General features: G+C 42.1%; 1 protein-coding gene across 1 annotated transcript in view; it reads left to right on the top strand.

Annotated features, from left to right (window-relative positions):
* znf609b (zinc finger protein 609b) overlaps positions 1 to 14,394 on the top strand; it is a 65,667-nt gene extending 51,273 nt beyond the window's left edge. The window contains exons 4-8 of the mRNA XM_020099477.2: positions 3,843 to 3,930; positions 5,646 to 8,085; positions 8,198 to 8,561; positions 9,335 to 9,715; positions 11,216 to 14,394. Coding sequence (XP_019955036.2) covers positions 3,843 to 3,930; positions 5,646 to 8,085; positions 8,198 to 8,561; positions 9,335 to 9,715; positions 11,216 to 11,259 — 3,317 coding nt within the window. The 3' untranslated portion in view covers positions 11,260 to 14,394. The remainder of the gene's footprint in view (positions 1 to 3,842; positions 3,931 to 5,645; positions 8,086 to 8,197; positions 8,562 to 9,334; positions 9,716 to 11,215) is intronic.
* The last annotated feature ends 1,140 nt before the right edge of the window (positions 14,395 to 15,534 follow it).

Genomic DNA, 15,534 nt, shown 5'->3' with positions numbered 1-15,534 from the left:
ATACAAAAATGTAAATGTTTAATAAGACTGTATCAACACATTAAAGGCTGGTTATGGATGAGAAACTGTACATTTCTCATAAGAAAAGTGACAATAACAAAATAATGATAAAGAATGATTTTTCAACATCTGTTATTATTGCTACTAATGAACAGTAATCCAAGCTGTATTTACCTCAGAGTTAAATTGTATTGGCTGGAAATTTACTCTCAGAGCACTGATGCAACTTCTTTAAGCCGTTTATACACCACAAAACATTTTCATCCAGACGAGAACACAAAAACAACTGCAAACCTTGAAGCATGCCAGGCCAGTAGGTGTCAAATACAAAAGAAGAACACTTTGTCCAAATAACATTGGGCGAGACAGACGCCTCTGAATGCTGAAAATGTGGTTCAGTAATGCTTAATTTAGCTACTAACTTGTAATTAGACCTAGCAGTGCGAACCAAACATAATGAAACCGGTATGTAGCACACTGAAAGCCTTACAGAGCCTAACATTTGTGGTAAATTAATTAAGCATGAAGTGCAGAAATATCTTTGAGTCTGTAACTATTTCTTGTTTTGTAGCACCATTCCCTTTTGAGTTCAGATGCATCCAAATCTCTTTGAATGTCCTTGAGATGTCCCACATAACTAGAAAGGAACTACTTTATTAACTGCCTCAGAAAATATTGCACAGGCAGAGATCTGAGGTGACCCAGAAGCCAGGGGCCACTGTGACAGGATTACAGAGTTCCTTGGCTTCGACATGGGAGGGTGGCCAGGAGGAAGCACGACGGTTAGTGTCTATAAAAAGGCATGTCAGAGATTCTGAGCCTGAAGCAAAGACATAAACGTTGGGAAACTTGAGCTATTGGCCTATAATGTTAACTATTACAGTGTCTTCTGAGGCATATTTTTTATTGATGCTAGTTTTATATGTCTATATATATGTATTAGTACATTTCAATTTGGAGATCTTAAATAGGCTACTCTTAAACTACCAGCCCTCATGGGCATAAGTCAACTTTCAGAAAAGACAGAGCTCATGCAAGTGGAACCGAAGCTCAGCCAGACCCAATCTGATGGACACAGGATTGTTTGACCTGATCCAAAATGTGGTCGAACCGAACAGACCCTGCAGGAGAGAGAACTGAAACACGGCTCTTAATTTAGCTGAAATAAGCTTGGTTTCAGCCCGGATGCATTAAAATCTACTTGGACACTGGATGTATTGACATAGGGAGGTTTGAACCACAGCAGTAAAACAAGACCCAACACGATTAGGCTGAGTGGAATTGGGACCTGTTCCGTTACGGTCCTGGGTTGGGTTTTGTTTCCACAGAACCGAGTGAACCCATTAATCATCTAGATTGTGGCAGACGAACACAGCATCAGTTGTCCTGCCACTGTTTCAAGTGGGAAAGACATTTTACAATTCTCGTAATACCATATTCGTTTGGCATTAAAATTCATCTCCACATGCGCCCCGCTTGTGATGGGATCTCACTTTCCTGCTCTGTATGCCAATAAACAAGTCGTACATCATAGCTCTGTACACAGACCAATATACATTGTTTTTAGCCAGTCAAATATTGACATGTGTTTGTCCATGTGTTGGTTTGTTTGTGTTTATTAGAGAGTGAGAGGGGAGAGAGAGAGCAGGACTCACCAGGAGTGGCTGAGCGAGTCAATGCACTGCTCTGCAATTAAATTTTATTTTTCACTCATTTGAAAAAGTTAAAAAAAAAAAAAAAATAGTATATAGAAAATCAATATTTAATGGTCAAAGTTGATATTGTAGCTGTGGCCACAAATAAATCAATGGATGGGAAGCACTGTGAAGTATTGTCGGTTCATTGTGAAACTGTAGCAGGCCAGAGGACATCAGTTGAAAGGCCAGGGCTTCAATGTGGCCCAGGACACATTTGCACGCTGAAAAAGAATGTGGCCATATGCATCACAGACCATCTCTGAATGTGGTCTGAGTGATCACATCTCAAATGAGTCTTCAATCCATCTCTGGTGTGTTCACACCTAAATTCAAAGTTGTCCACTCGTGATCTGATGTCTGAACAGGGCCACAAAGACTGAATGCTAATTTAAAATCATTTAAGACTTTCAACAACTCATGGTTTATTTCTAAACCCCTCAGTAGAGAAAGCACATCATGAAAGGCGAGTCATTCATTCAGTCAGTCATTCATTTGCCCTGCCTTGATTTACATCCTGCCACCACCAGCTGCCAGAGCCATTTTGTGGTGGAGTGTTAGGAGGGCTTAGGGGGACGGGCTGTTAAAGGCATTTTAGAAAAGGTCTGTGTTTCCTTAATGTGACAGAAAAACTGAACTTGAGGACCCCTCCACTACCTGGTGCACGCAAACATCATGAACAGTTGGAGCTAGCCTTGACCAAGCACTCACGTTGTTAGACCATAGAGTGAAGGAAGAGACTCCTGGCCGAGTGTCAGCAGGCTCCTGTAAACATATATAAATACCTTTACACACTCGCGGCTATATGCCAAAGGCAGCAAGAGAAAAATGAGGTCGAACTGTGACTTGTGTGTGGGAGGAAAAAAGATTGTAAGCCGGGGATGGTTATACCACTGAAAAGAGGAAATGAGGGTGAAGGAGAGAGGGAAAATGGGGTGAGCAAGAAAGGTTTCCTAAGCTAATAAAATGCTTGGAGGGATGGAAGCTGCCAGCCAGCATTCCTGTGCCATTAGATAAGTTAGCTCACTGCAGCCTCCAGTTTCTCTGCAGTGCTGAAGTGGCAAGCTGAGGTCACCACTGGGGAGTGAGGGGGATGGTGGGGGCAATAAATCCACAATGTTTTTCAGCACGGTCGTTGCTCTTAATCCTCTGAAGCTGTTTGGTTGATGATTTACTTTAAAATTTATTGGCAAAATCTGCACTCTGCTGTGTTGCAGTTCAATGTACATAGTGCAGGGATTTCGTTGAGTAATTTTGTGCAAATCTGGTGGCGTCCCAGTGACTCACAATCAAGTGGAGAGTATTCGGTTTCTTTAAGAGAAACACATTTTAAAAGGAACTAAATATAGATTTCAAATGCAAGGTCGGGTATCTCACACAGCACAGGTCAGATTGTGTAGCTCACACCCAGTGCTACCAAATTCACACTCGCCAAATGGCAACACCGAAGCGTCTAAGTGTGACGGATTGCAGCAATTCCAAGGAAGTCAAGGATCTTTTCTTGCACACTCGGTTATAAGCTGTCAAACTGAACCATTGACATTGAAATGGTGTAACCCGGGAGGCGCTCGCTTGTTTTTAGGAAGCTGGAGTGGTTGATCCATATTATCCCCAAGGTAGAGAATATCTGGGCTTCAAAGTGAGACGGAGGACGATTAAAAAAAATATTTGCCTCCAAATAAATCTTCTTGAGGGAAACCTCCTTTGTCTGTGAGATGGCTTATTTAAATGGAAAGAGTGTTCAGTGACTGAGTATTCCCTGGTAACCTCAGTGTGATCATTCTTAGTGAGACCTTCTGCCAGTATTTCATATAGGTTTTACAATACTGACTGCATCTGAGTGTGTTCCAAGTCGTTTAGAAGATATGTCAGCCTTGCCCCTGCGGCTTTGCTGTGTGATGGTGATTAAAATAGGATCTCGGGATTGTATAACTGCCTTGCATGTGACACCCTTTAGCAAAGATCACCATGCTGATGCAGCAGACACAATGCAATTTGTGCTCGCACAGTGCAGGCAGTTGAACATGAATTTCACTGTATAACATTTTCTCTTGGGTTTGATAATGAACTGTATTTTATTCTGCGCAATTTGGATTATTGACGCTGTTAACCCAAAGTAAATGACCTGTTTTATTCTTTGTCTCACAGGCATGCTGGTGGTCAATGTTACTTGGAGAAACAAGACATATGTGGGAACCCTGTTGGACTGCACTCGCCATGACTGGGCTCCCCCCAGGTAAGGAGCCTTTTTTTATTCCCTCTTTATTATTATGTTAATTATTTTAATGAATCATCCCTTGTTTGGTTTTGTTAAAACTACTCTGCTACATCCACCGGGTTTGCATAATTTTTGCATTGTACAAAGAATTCACTGTGACACACGGTAGTTGTAAATGCCAAGGTAGAGAAGTCATGATTACTATGAATAACTGGTGCATTCTCTGTATCCAGGCTGCACTCAGTCTCTTAACCTTTTCATATTCTGGCTGATATGAATCTACTGCAATAGAATTCAACTCAAGGATATAATGTACCTATTTACCAATGTGCATTTGGACCGTCCAAGTCCATGTTGGTCTTTATCTCAGGCCTAGAGAAACAGGATTCACTGGAAAAGGCTGATATCCCAGGAGGAGGTAGATGAAATAGAGAGCTACTCTAGCAAGCCAGATTGCAGAATCCATTTATTGGACTGATAGCTTTTCCTCAACACAGTGTAACGTTCTCTATCACACAAAGCTGCAATTTTTTAGATCAGAGTTAAGTGGGTGGCAGCTTAAGAGTTTTTTATTTCTGGATATTTGCCTTCATTATGCAAAATACACAGGTTGTGTAAGATATATTCCCAAGCAGCTGCTTTCATTTCTGTATCTAAGTGTTAATATAAATGTATATTTGAAATGCATCCTTAAGTGCAATGTAGAAAAAAAAAGAAGTTCAGATTAAAGCACCGCTAATGGAAAACAAGGCGAGGCTGTATCACACTAATGTATCACAGTAAATCACAATGATGCTCAGTAAGTGAGGTTTGCTGGGGTGTATTTGAACCAACATAGTCTTACAGTTTGCAGCATGACTACATTAGGGACTCTCCATGAATAATTCAGAAAGCTTTCAATGGAGTGAATATAAACTTGGGCTTGTAATGAGTCTAAATTCCTCCACCACTGTCAGACTACGGCTGTATTCATATCCCCTGCTGGGGCTGAAATTGTTTAGAGAGACTTGTGGAGGAAGCTGTGTCATTCCAGCCTGATGTTTCTTTTAGTCACAGATTACTAACCACTGCTGCGCAGAAAGATAATTACTTCACTGTTGTGGAGAGATAAGGCCAAACTGTAATTTTAAGTATTTGAATGACTATGTCTCTTCAAATATTTTCATTTCCACTTGGCTTTGTTACAAGTCCTTACTCACTTATATTAACAAATAACAGGTTGATATTAAATGAGAACACAGCGATAGAACAATGTTGTTAACGTTGGTAGTGAGACACGTAGTGTAATCTGGAATAAGTATTTGAGATTCTCAGTTACAATATGAACAAACCTCATCCAGAACAGCGCTACAATTGTCAACACTGATTATTTTATTATTTTTTGTTTTAACCTTGACAATCAAATATTTTGGTTTCGTGTAGTTTTCGAAAAATAAATCGTGATGTTTACTTTACAGAAACTGTGAAACACATCTTCACCCTCCAGATTCAAATAAATTAGACAGATACATTTTAGAAAATTCTTATTCTTACTGTTGATCATAACATTCAAGCATTTTAACAGAGATTCAATGTTTAAAAAAACTTCAAATAATAAAATCATTAAGTGCGTCTTGTCAGTGTATTATTATAATTTCCAGCAATAGTAATTTCAAAAATAACAGGTCTTAGAATCACCCATTGATGCAGTGACATCAGTAATTCTTACCTGTAATTTTCCAACACTACTGCAGGTTTTGTGAATCCCCGACAAGTGATCTGGAGATGAGGAATGGCCGTGGTCGAGGCAAGCGCATGAGACCGAATAGCAACACCCCTATCAATGAGAACAGCAATTCATCAGACAACAAGGGCACCACCAACAACAAGACACGTGCTGCAGCGAACAGCAAGGGCCGAAGGGGCAGCCAGACACCATCAGAGCGCCGCACTCCACCCAACAGTAACACAGAAGACATCAAGGCCAGTCCCTCCTCAGCTGGGAAACGCAAGACCAAACCAGCCTCAGACATGGAGCCGAATTCTAGCTCAGAGGACACCAAAGGTAACAAACGGATGCGGACAAACTCAAACAGTGGAGGGGTGGGACCAACAGGTCTGCCTATCTCTTCCATTAAGACTGAGCCACTTCCACCTCCCCTCGATCGCAGCTGCCCTTCTCCAGTTCTTATTGATTGTCCACATCCTAACTGCAACAAGAAGTACAAGCACATCAATGGTCTCAAGTACCACCAAGCCCGTGCCCACAATGATGATGACATAAAGTTGGAGTTAGATGGAGACAGTGAATATGGAGAGGATTCAACTCTCCACCCTGAACCAGGAAATTGTAATGGAGCATCCATCTCTCAGAAAGGATCCTTGTCTCCAGCACGTTCAGTTACTCCAAAAGGCAGGAACTTTGAGGCTCAGAGTCCTTCCCCATCTCCTGGCAAGTTTGGTTCAAAGCAGAGTAAAAAGAAAATTGCTGAGATGGATCCAGAAACAGGAGGTACACCGATGGACGGATGTGAGGATGGGCCATGCCTCACTGATGAGGCAAGTAATGATGGTATAGATGATAAGAGAGGATCAGAGAAGTCAAAAAAGGGTAGTGCAAGCCTCAAAGCTGATAAAATGGCCCAGAAAAATATGAAATCACCACGGCCCATTGGCCCTGCATCTGCAGCATCCCAGCAGATGTACTCTTTTCCTCCTGGAAACCCAAATTCTTCCCCAGGGCTTACCCCAATGATACAAGGTATTCCCAAGAGTCCCCAAATGAAAGGGACACAGCCTAAACCCCCTGCCATTGTAGACCCTGCCTCAAGTAGCTCCAAAGACAAGAAGAAGAAAGACAAGAAGAAAAAGGACGGTGGGAAGGAAGCTGACAGCCCCAAGCCTTCGGGAAAGGGTGGAAAACTAGAGGAAGGTAAGCTTCCATATACTGAGCCTCCAGATCAAGGAATTAAGGGGGATGGACTCCTCAATGGTTCCTCAGATCCTCATCAGAGTCGCTTGGCCAGTATGAAGGCTGAGGCTGACAAGATATACAGCTTTTCAGACAATGCCCCTAGCCCATCTATTGGTGTAGCCAGTCGGATAGATGGTAGTGGGATGCCGCAGCCTCTCACGCCACTTCATGCGGTAAACCAAAATGGTGCTGACAATTCTTCAGTCAAAACTAATAGCCCAGCATATTCTGACATTTCAGATGCTGGAGAAGATGGTGAAGGGAAACTAGAAGGTGGTGTCAAAGTGAGGACGGAGGACCAAGCCATCAGGGAAAGTGTGAAAAAAGCACTTTTTTCAAATCCGACACCCAACAAAGAATCCCCGTACTATGCCGGCTATGATGCATATTACTCACCTAATTATGTCAACCCCAGTGTCAGTGGGCCCAATCCAGGCACCCCAGTGGTTGAAGGTCAGATTAAGATCAAAAGAGAAGAAGACCAGGACCAAGGTGAGGAAAAAGTCAAGATTGAGATTCATGAAGATCGCAAACCTGACATCGGTGCTCCTGGCCAGCAGCAGCAACAACAGCAACAACAACAGCAGCAGCAGCAACAGCAGCAACAACAGCAACAACAACAGCAACAACAACAACAACAGCAGCAGCAGCAGCAGCAGCAACAGCAGCAGCAGCAACAGCAGCAGCAGCAACAGCAACCATCAGTCATTCAACAGCGATCCAACATGTACATGCAGCCTCTTTACTACAACCAGTATGCTTATGTCCCCCCATATGCATATCATCCTGATCAGGCCTACCATAACCACTTGATGAACACCAACCCAGCCTATCGGCAACAGTACGAGGAGCGTCAAAGACAGATGGCTGAACAGCATCGTGCTGCTGAGAAGAAGTCAGATGTCGCCATAAAAGAACGGGAAGCCTCCATGAAGGAGGAGTGGAAACAAAAGAGCCCCATGCCCCCAAGCCTCTCCAAAGCCCCAAGTCAGTCAGACCTTGGAAAGACACCACAACCCCCAGGAAAATTGAGGGACTCGCCTTCTGAGCTCTCCTCCAAATCCATTGGAAGCATAAAGGTGGAGGACACGAAGTCCCAGCAAGCTGAGGGGCTGAAGATGAAGCTGACTGAAGGGGGTCACCATGGAAAGGAAGACTCCAAGCAAACACTTGAGTCCAGAGGTCAGGCAGGGATGGAGCAGACCATATGGTACAGACAGGTAAATACAAATGTAGTATAACAGTGGTAAATATGCATGTGAATCTGTTGTGAGAATGTTTTACAGCTTGATGTGATTTGTGCTTACAAGGACCTTCTTTCTCCCTCCTCAGCAATTCCCAGAAAGCCAGAAGCCACAAGCAGAAGACGAACACCAGCAACCTCGATGGAAAGACGAAAGGGACAGAGAACGGGAACGGGATCGTAAATTAAAGGATGACAGGCCTAGGCCCAAGGACAGTCAAAGTGTGCCCAAGGAGGACAGCAAAGAAAGTAGCGATCCCAGAATCACTTCTGAGGACCACCGGGTTATGAGCAAAGACTCTCGTTCCAATCCCCACATGCAGTTTTCATCACCACTAGCGCAACACCAAGGATACATGCCCTACATGCATGGATATCACTATGGACAAGGCTATGACCCCAACCACCCTGGATACAGGGGCATGCCCTCAGTTATGATGCAGAATTACCCAGGTATGACTTTAGATAGACTCCAAATTTAGTAAATGTCAGAGGTTTTAAATGCATTAGATTGTCTTTGGTTCAGCAACGGTTTAAAAGTCAAAGTGTTTTTTTTTCCCTAATTGGAAAGTTGGTGGTTTGCTCCCTGGCTTCTCCATTGCGCTTGTCGAAGTATCCATTGGTAATATACTGAACCCAATATTGCCCCTGTTAATGCTGTGGATGTATAGGAAATAGGTGAGTGGTACTGGTAGTGTGGAGCTGTTTAACTGGTTCAAAACATGCAGTCTAATGGCATTCACGGAGTTTAATCCTCAATGACATTAGTGGGTCTTGTGGTTTCTTTTGGTAAAAAAAAGATTTACATAAGCCCTGGATTAGAACTAGTGATTACGCTGTTGGCTCTACCTATGTTTTAAAGCGTCTACGATTGATTTTAAATTAGATAAAAAGACAAAATAGTCTACATTAGAGAATTTACATACACGTGTCTTCTTTTTTTAATCGCGATGGCTTTATATTGTCTTTCAACATGTATGTTAAATTGTGTTGTTGATCTCGTGCATACATCATCTACAGGGGCACAAAGCTTAAGGTGCTTTTATCCGTAGATTAAATTAAAGTGTTGTATTTTGCTGTTGACCCCAGTCAGGTCAACTATATTTCAATATTTACAGTGTATGTTGCAGAAGTTGGTAAAACCTTTATAGATAAGAGCATTAGTTATTGTTAAATTTGTTTTCTGTAGAAACATAAATTCTAAACATTTCCTTCATCCCTCTTAGGTTCGTATCTACCTGGAGGTTATCCATTTTCTCCGTATGGAAGTAAAATAAGCGGAGGTGAGGAGGGCGGCGACAAATCTCGTGCTAGCCCTACTGTCACCAAAACGGCAACAGACTCCAAAGCCCTGGATATCCTGCATCAGCACGCCAGCCAGTACAAGAGCAAATCCCCCACAGTAGGCGACAAGCCGCCGCACGACAGGGAGCGAGAGCAGGACAGAGGAGCGGCTGGAGACCGAGATCGGGAAAGGGAGAGGGAGAGGGAACGGGAAAGAGACGTAGATCGGCCGCGCTCCTCGCCCTCCCAGCGCATCATGCCCTCTCATCACCACCTGGGATACCCTCTGCTCTCAGGGCAATATGACCTGTCCTATGCCACAGGTCAGTCAGTCCTACCTCTCCTGTTTGACTTAGCTTTCACGGGATTCACTGCACCAACCATTCCTTCAAAAAAGATCACAGACAGTTACTTAAATAAAACGAGGCCCTTACTCCAGAAGACTTAATGCACTGTCATTAGATGCGGGCTGTTAAGTTATGGCAGATGACCATTGAGCGATCTAAACTCAGAAGTAAATGAGGCATTATCGCTGTTAGCAACACATTTTACAACCTCCCATAGGTCTCTCTTTATCAGCCAACAAGCAGCAGCCCTCTCCCTCCACTCACCACCCAGGTGAGAACAGTGAAATCCCCTCAGCAGCAGAGACAGGCTAAAGACTGACAGTGAGACAAAACACAAGCCCACTGAGACACGTAGGTAAACACACAGCACTGTTTGCAAATCTAACAAGTGCAGGTGGCAGAACCTCTTCTTCAAACAAACAATGCACGGAGCTCCAGTTAAAATATTATGAGCACTGGCTCAGGTGTAGAAATGTAAAAATAAAACTGATGTTTCTTTATCCTGCATTCATTTGATTTGATGTGAAAAGAACATCCAGCTCTCGTCTTTCTCTTCTCAACATTTGTGTTCGGAGGCAGCAACTTGTAAAGAAAACAAATCCCGGCCAAACTAAACCCTTGTTATTCTGCTGCAGTCTAGCACAATATGCAGGGCAGCGTTTAGCCCCTCAGCTCATCCATTCTAAGTGGTCCTCTGAGGACAAGAGGATCACTGTGCTGATAATGGAGACATGGAGCGAGAGCACACAAACACAGATGCTCCAGCCTGCACTGACATCTAGTGGAAGCTCCTATGTATTGCAACTGATAAATAAACACTTAGACTCTGTTACCAGCTTTGTCCAAAATGCTCCTTTTTTGGAGTTTACAATTATATTTTTTTTGCCCTTCCTCTTTTATTTTGTCCAACCCATTTTATCAACGAGCATAGGCTAAATAACCTTTCACAACTTATTTATGAAACCTTTTCACCTTTTCTTTTCATGTCTTTAATATGTTCAGTAAAAATTAAAAAGTCTCAAATGTTATTATCCAATGTTTAGGCCTCAAAAAGTCCTAAATATTTTTAAATACTATGCATCAGGTCTTAAATAAGGTCAGGTAGGTTATAATTATGTTTACGTTGCTTAACGCTACTTTCATCGCGCTTTAAATTAAGTATATGTGTAGTTTTTAATCTGTCTGTCATTATACGCTGTCCACATGGTTTTGCTGTGGAAAAGACAATGCAAACCTACTGTCTCTGTCTGTAGTTATAAGATAACGCAGCATATTATCTGCTCGGCTACTTCACCGTATCTTTAATTATGTGCAAGTCATTCTGGGACTGTATTCCTTCACATCTGTCGTACTTGACATAATTCTTAAATCTCATTCATTACGTTCTTAAAAAGTCTTCTAACTTGTTGAAAACTGAAAAGAAAAAACTCAAGTATTCTGTCGATTAACAAAAGTTCCTTTTTGTATCTTTCGCAGGGAAACCCGACCGTCACACCTCAACCCTGCAAAGATTCATGTGACTGGCTCACATGAGAAGAAGATCTCCTGGGTGTTACCTTTTAGACATCAGTTGAATGGTGTTTCTATCTATATTTTTATTTCTTCTGCTGAAAAGGACAGGCAGATGATTTTTTTTTTCTTTCCTCCCCTCGTAAATGACCCTCAAATTCTCTCTAAACCTTGGACTGTAACAGGACTGATATTAACCCAGGTTCAAAGCCATCGCTCTGCCCCATCACGCAGAGGAAACACCAACCCGCTGATTATCTAGTCTTTGCACTGTCAACAAATACAATGCAAAAAGAGACTATTGGACTGCCAGAACAGCTTTTATTGTTGTTGTTTTATTTTCCTTTTTGACTGCATTGTTCTTTTGTCGCACGCAGAAAGAAATTGGCAGTGATTCTGGGGAGTTGGGTGGCTGATGGGAAAGAGGAGTCAAACTAAATTAAAGACTGAATCATATTAAAAATGATTTCAACTCATTGTCTTTCTCGTACGCCGTGAAACAACAGTATATCCTTAACTTGACAAATGTTTGGCTATATTTTTTGGGGGGGAGATGGAATATGGCAACAGCTGCTTCCTTCAGAGACTTTAGAGCCTGAGACTGAAGTTTTTATTTTCCATCGTCATTGTTAATTCCCATCCACTTTGAACCCTCCGTTCTTGTTTCAGGGATGATGTCGTCATGTTTTGCGAAGGGACCGCACACACCTCAATGGAGAATAAACACTACTCATGTTTTCTTTTCTCAGAAATATTTTAGTTTCCATATCATTGTGTTCATCTTTTGAATGTGTCTGATGCTGGTGGTCGTCCTGATTTTCCTCTCGATCAATCGGTCACGTCCATCTTTTAAACTCGCTCACACGGTGAAGCCACATTAGCAAGCGACGAGTTCACAGGGCATTGTCTTCACGTTGGGCCACTTGTTGGGGTTTTTTTTTTGTTTTTTACCGTAGCTTCATTCAGCTCATCGGGTTTGATTATTATCTGTGAACAATGTGAAATTTCATTCAACGCATGTATTCCTCTGCTGTAAAATAGACTTTTCTCCTATGTGCATATGTGTTTATACGTATCCCAGCATGCAACTGTTTAAAACTCTCACTGTTAAAGAAAACATTTTCACAGCGTTTAGCATTTTGTGCTCAGATCACACCGTAGCTTTTGTTATGTCCCTGCAGATTTTCTTTTTTAAATGTGGTCATTTAAGCACATCATCGGGAATTTTCCATTTATGTTAACACGCAGGGAGCGATTCCACCGTTTCCGACCTGACCAGGTCCACGTCTCTCAATAATATTTAAACTGACAACTCTGTCAGATTAAGAGAAAACAAAATGGTGAATCAGCCGCTGTCGGAAGACAAACCTTTCTCTTGGTGCTTCGCTTGCTTTTGTGACTTCACCACAACACACATTCAACCCAGACAGTCGTTAGCGTGGTTTTCTCGCTGGCGGCTAGCGTTTGGTTCAGCCCAAAAACTGGGTCAGTGAGTCTGATCAGCCAGACACCAGTTTTCTTTGTGTGGTTGCTGCCTGTGCTGTGCGCTCGATTACTGGCACGTTAAACAAAAAGTGCATGAAATTACCCCTGAAACCTCTTTCTGCTGTTACGACCGCAGAGCAAACACGAACCGATCCGACACAGACAATGAACTTCATTAAAAAGGAATAGCCGGTGAAAAGCTGAGAGCGAACCCGATCTCTCTCTCTCACACACACACACACACACACACACACACACACACACACACACGACTGAAGTCGGAAGGCTCAAAGTTGCATCTGAAAAGAAGCTTGTTGCTCGAGGCTTTGCGTTGGATCTCAAACTGGTGGTGCTACTCTGTAAAATTAAACCCAGTCTGGTTTAGTTGAAATCTACTGAAAGAGCGACTGTCAGCACGGCCTGTCCCACCAGAGGTCCCCCCCTCGGCTTTGAATTACACATCTCACGTACCTCAGGGGTTGTAAGTGAAATTCTATCCGTGTGCTTTTTGCATTGATTTTGAGAGCGCTCCTGTTTGTGGGTGTGAGAACGGCACATTTTCTGCTTTGAGCCGGTTCATTCAGAAACTGGTTCAGGTCAGAGAGTGAAGGTTTGATGCCAAACTGTGCTGTTGTGGGTTGTGAACGTTCCTCTAAAGCATAACAATGAGAGTCATTAAATAAAGTTTTATTGATTGTATTGGTTTTACAATCACGTTTAATCTCCCCTCCCACCATGTTGTAGTTTATTTTTTCCATTTAACACAGTGATGGAGTCTTCACGCCACCGGTTGATCTCATGTCTTACACCCTCTGGACCTTTGTCGAGACATTTCTCACCAGCACCAAACTGCAGTGCTTTGTTTTTGAGGTTTCTTGGACATTCCGAGTAAATCAGACGCCAGTTTCTCGTCCCGCGGATTCTTCGCAGAGGGTTTTTATCTTTTTTTGCGCATTTTAAAGAAGAATGGCTGACACGAATAAGCTGAATGTGGTGGTGTTTGACTTGTACTTAATCTGTGAGGGTAATCTAGGCAGCTGTGATGTTGTCTTTAAAGTCGATGGGTTTTAGTACCAGCTGACTGCATTCATATAGATTTATCAGACAATGGTTGTGACAAGTGCATTTGTTCTCTCGCTGAGAGTAGTCATGTTATCTCGGTAGTAAGCGAAGCCCAGTGAAAAATCATATATTACTAAAAGTGTATGAAAAGCCAGAAAAGTAATGTTTGCTATCAACATATTGGAAAGTGCTTGGCTCTTGTATTTTGCAGGACTGTATTTGTTTCATGGTGAAGAGTATATTTATTGGCCAGCAGTTGTCTCAATTGGTGCCTAGTTGAACATTCTTCTGTGAAAACACAGAGACACTTGCTTGTTTGTCCTTTTTCTGATCCACCTACCGTCACACAAACCTCCCTCACCCTCCTCCTCCTCCTCCTCCTCCCTACAGTACCTCCACTGGTACTCGCAAGGATGTTTACAATGTCTTCATTTTCTTTCTGTGTGAGAAATTCAGAACTCTCCCCTCTTTCTCCTCCTTTCTCCCTCCCGTCAGGAGTTTGTGTAAAGTGTACATTACCATGGTTCTTTTTTATACAATACTCTGTAACTTGCCTTTGTAAATTTGGGCTGGAAAAAATAAATCTTTTTATGAGACTATCTGTCCTGGGAACTGCTCAGTGGCTCCTGCTCTGTCAGTGCTGTGGAATTGAGATAACAAAACTGTTCAATTATTGAAAGGGGAAAAAGGAGAGCGTCTGTTTGGAAATAAATGTACAAACAAATCCCACATGTTGCTCTTTGGTGGGGGGATGGTACATTTTGATGGAAGAAAAAAAGGAAACAGACCGAAATACTCTGCAAAAATAAAAGCCTTTAGTAGTGTGGCTAATGCATGATAAAGATAAAAACAGAAATGCACTTATGCGTTATATAGGCCATGGTGATAAAAGGAAGTGACATCATCGGCTCAATATCACAACAGACAGAGCAGGTGACTCAAACTAGAGGAAGTACCCACAATTAGAAAACAATCGATCATTTACACTGTGGATAAAATGATGAATGATCCAACACAAAGATAAACACAAAAACAAACACATTCAAGAGAAAAGAACACACAGATCCATATGTTCACAAATCCATACCTAGATCAAGTCATGAGAAAGGAGACCAGGATCTATACCAGGTCTCTACGACCCATCTGAGATCTACAGACGACCTCAACAGCCATAACTTTCAAAGAATTGGGCCTCGTGACGTTTTCCATGTGTTAACGACACTAATGAAGACTTTATTATTTGTCCAGGTTAAAGGGTGACTTGGTTTATACCCCTTTTTTTTTTTGCTTGCATCCACTGTTTTTAAAATCCTACCTCGAAAATAAAAGGTTTTCTATTGATAGAATATAATTCATTAATACTGATATTTAATTCAACTTTAATTTAAGTAGCAGTTAAGTGCAAAGTTGATTCTTTATACACATAAGTCTCTAGAATACAAGAAGTTTGAGTCCTGAACTAATTTATATGGTTTAACAAAGTGTTAACACTGGGAGGATCTAGAATCTGCACTGTGAGTTTTGGCCACAGGAGAGCAGTGTCCCTGAAGAGAGGCCTCAGTCCGTCAGGTCAGAAACAACTGCATGGAAGTTTATTACAAACACGATATATGTGAAGTGTTACATCTTATAATCACTTGAAGCTCCCTCCTTCTACAAATGTGTTGCTTATCGTTCCTTCAGTTAATAGATGAATCAGGGACAAGGTGTCAACAGGTAGTTTATAAGTAGATTATTTA

Source organism: Paralichthys olivaceus, chromosome 1 (genome assembly GCF_024713975.1).
Source record: "Paralichthys olivaceus isolate ysfri-2021 chromosome 1, ASM2471397v2, whole genome shotgun sequence".
NCBI classification, from domain to species: domain Eukaryota; kingdom Metazoa; phylum Chordata; class Actinopteri; order Pleuronectiformes; family Paralichthyidae; genus Paralichthys; species Paralichthys olivaceus.
This window is presented reverse-complemented; position numbering and strand designations above follow the sequence as displayed.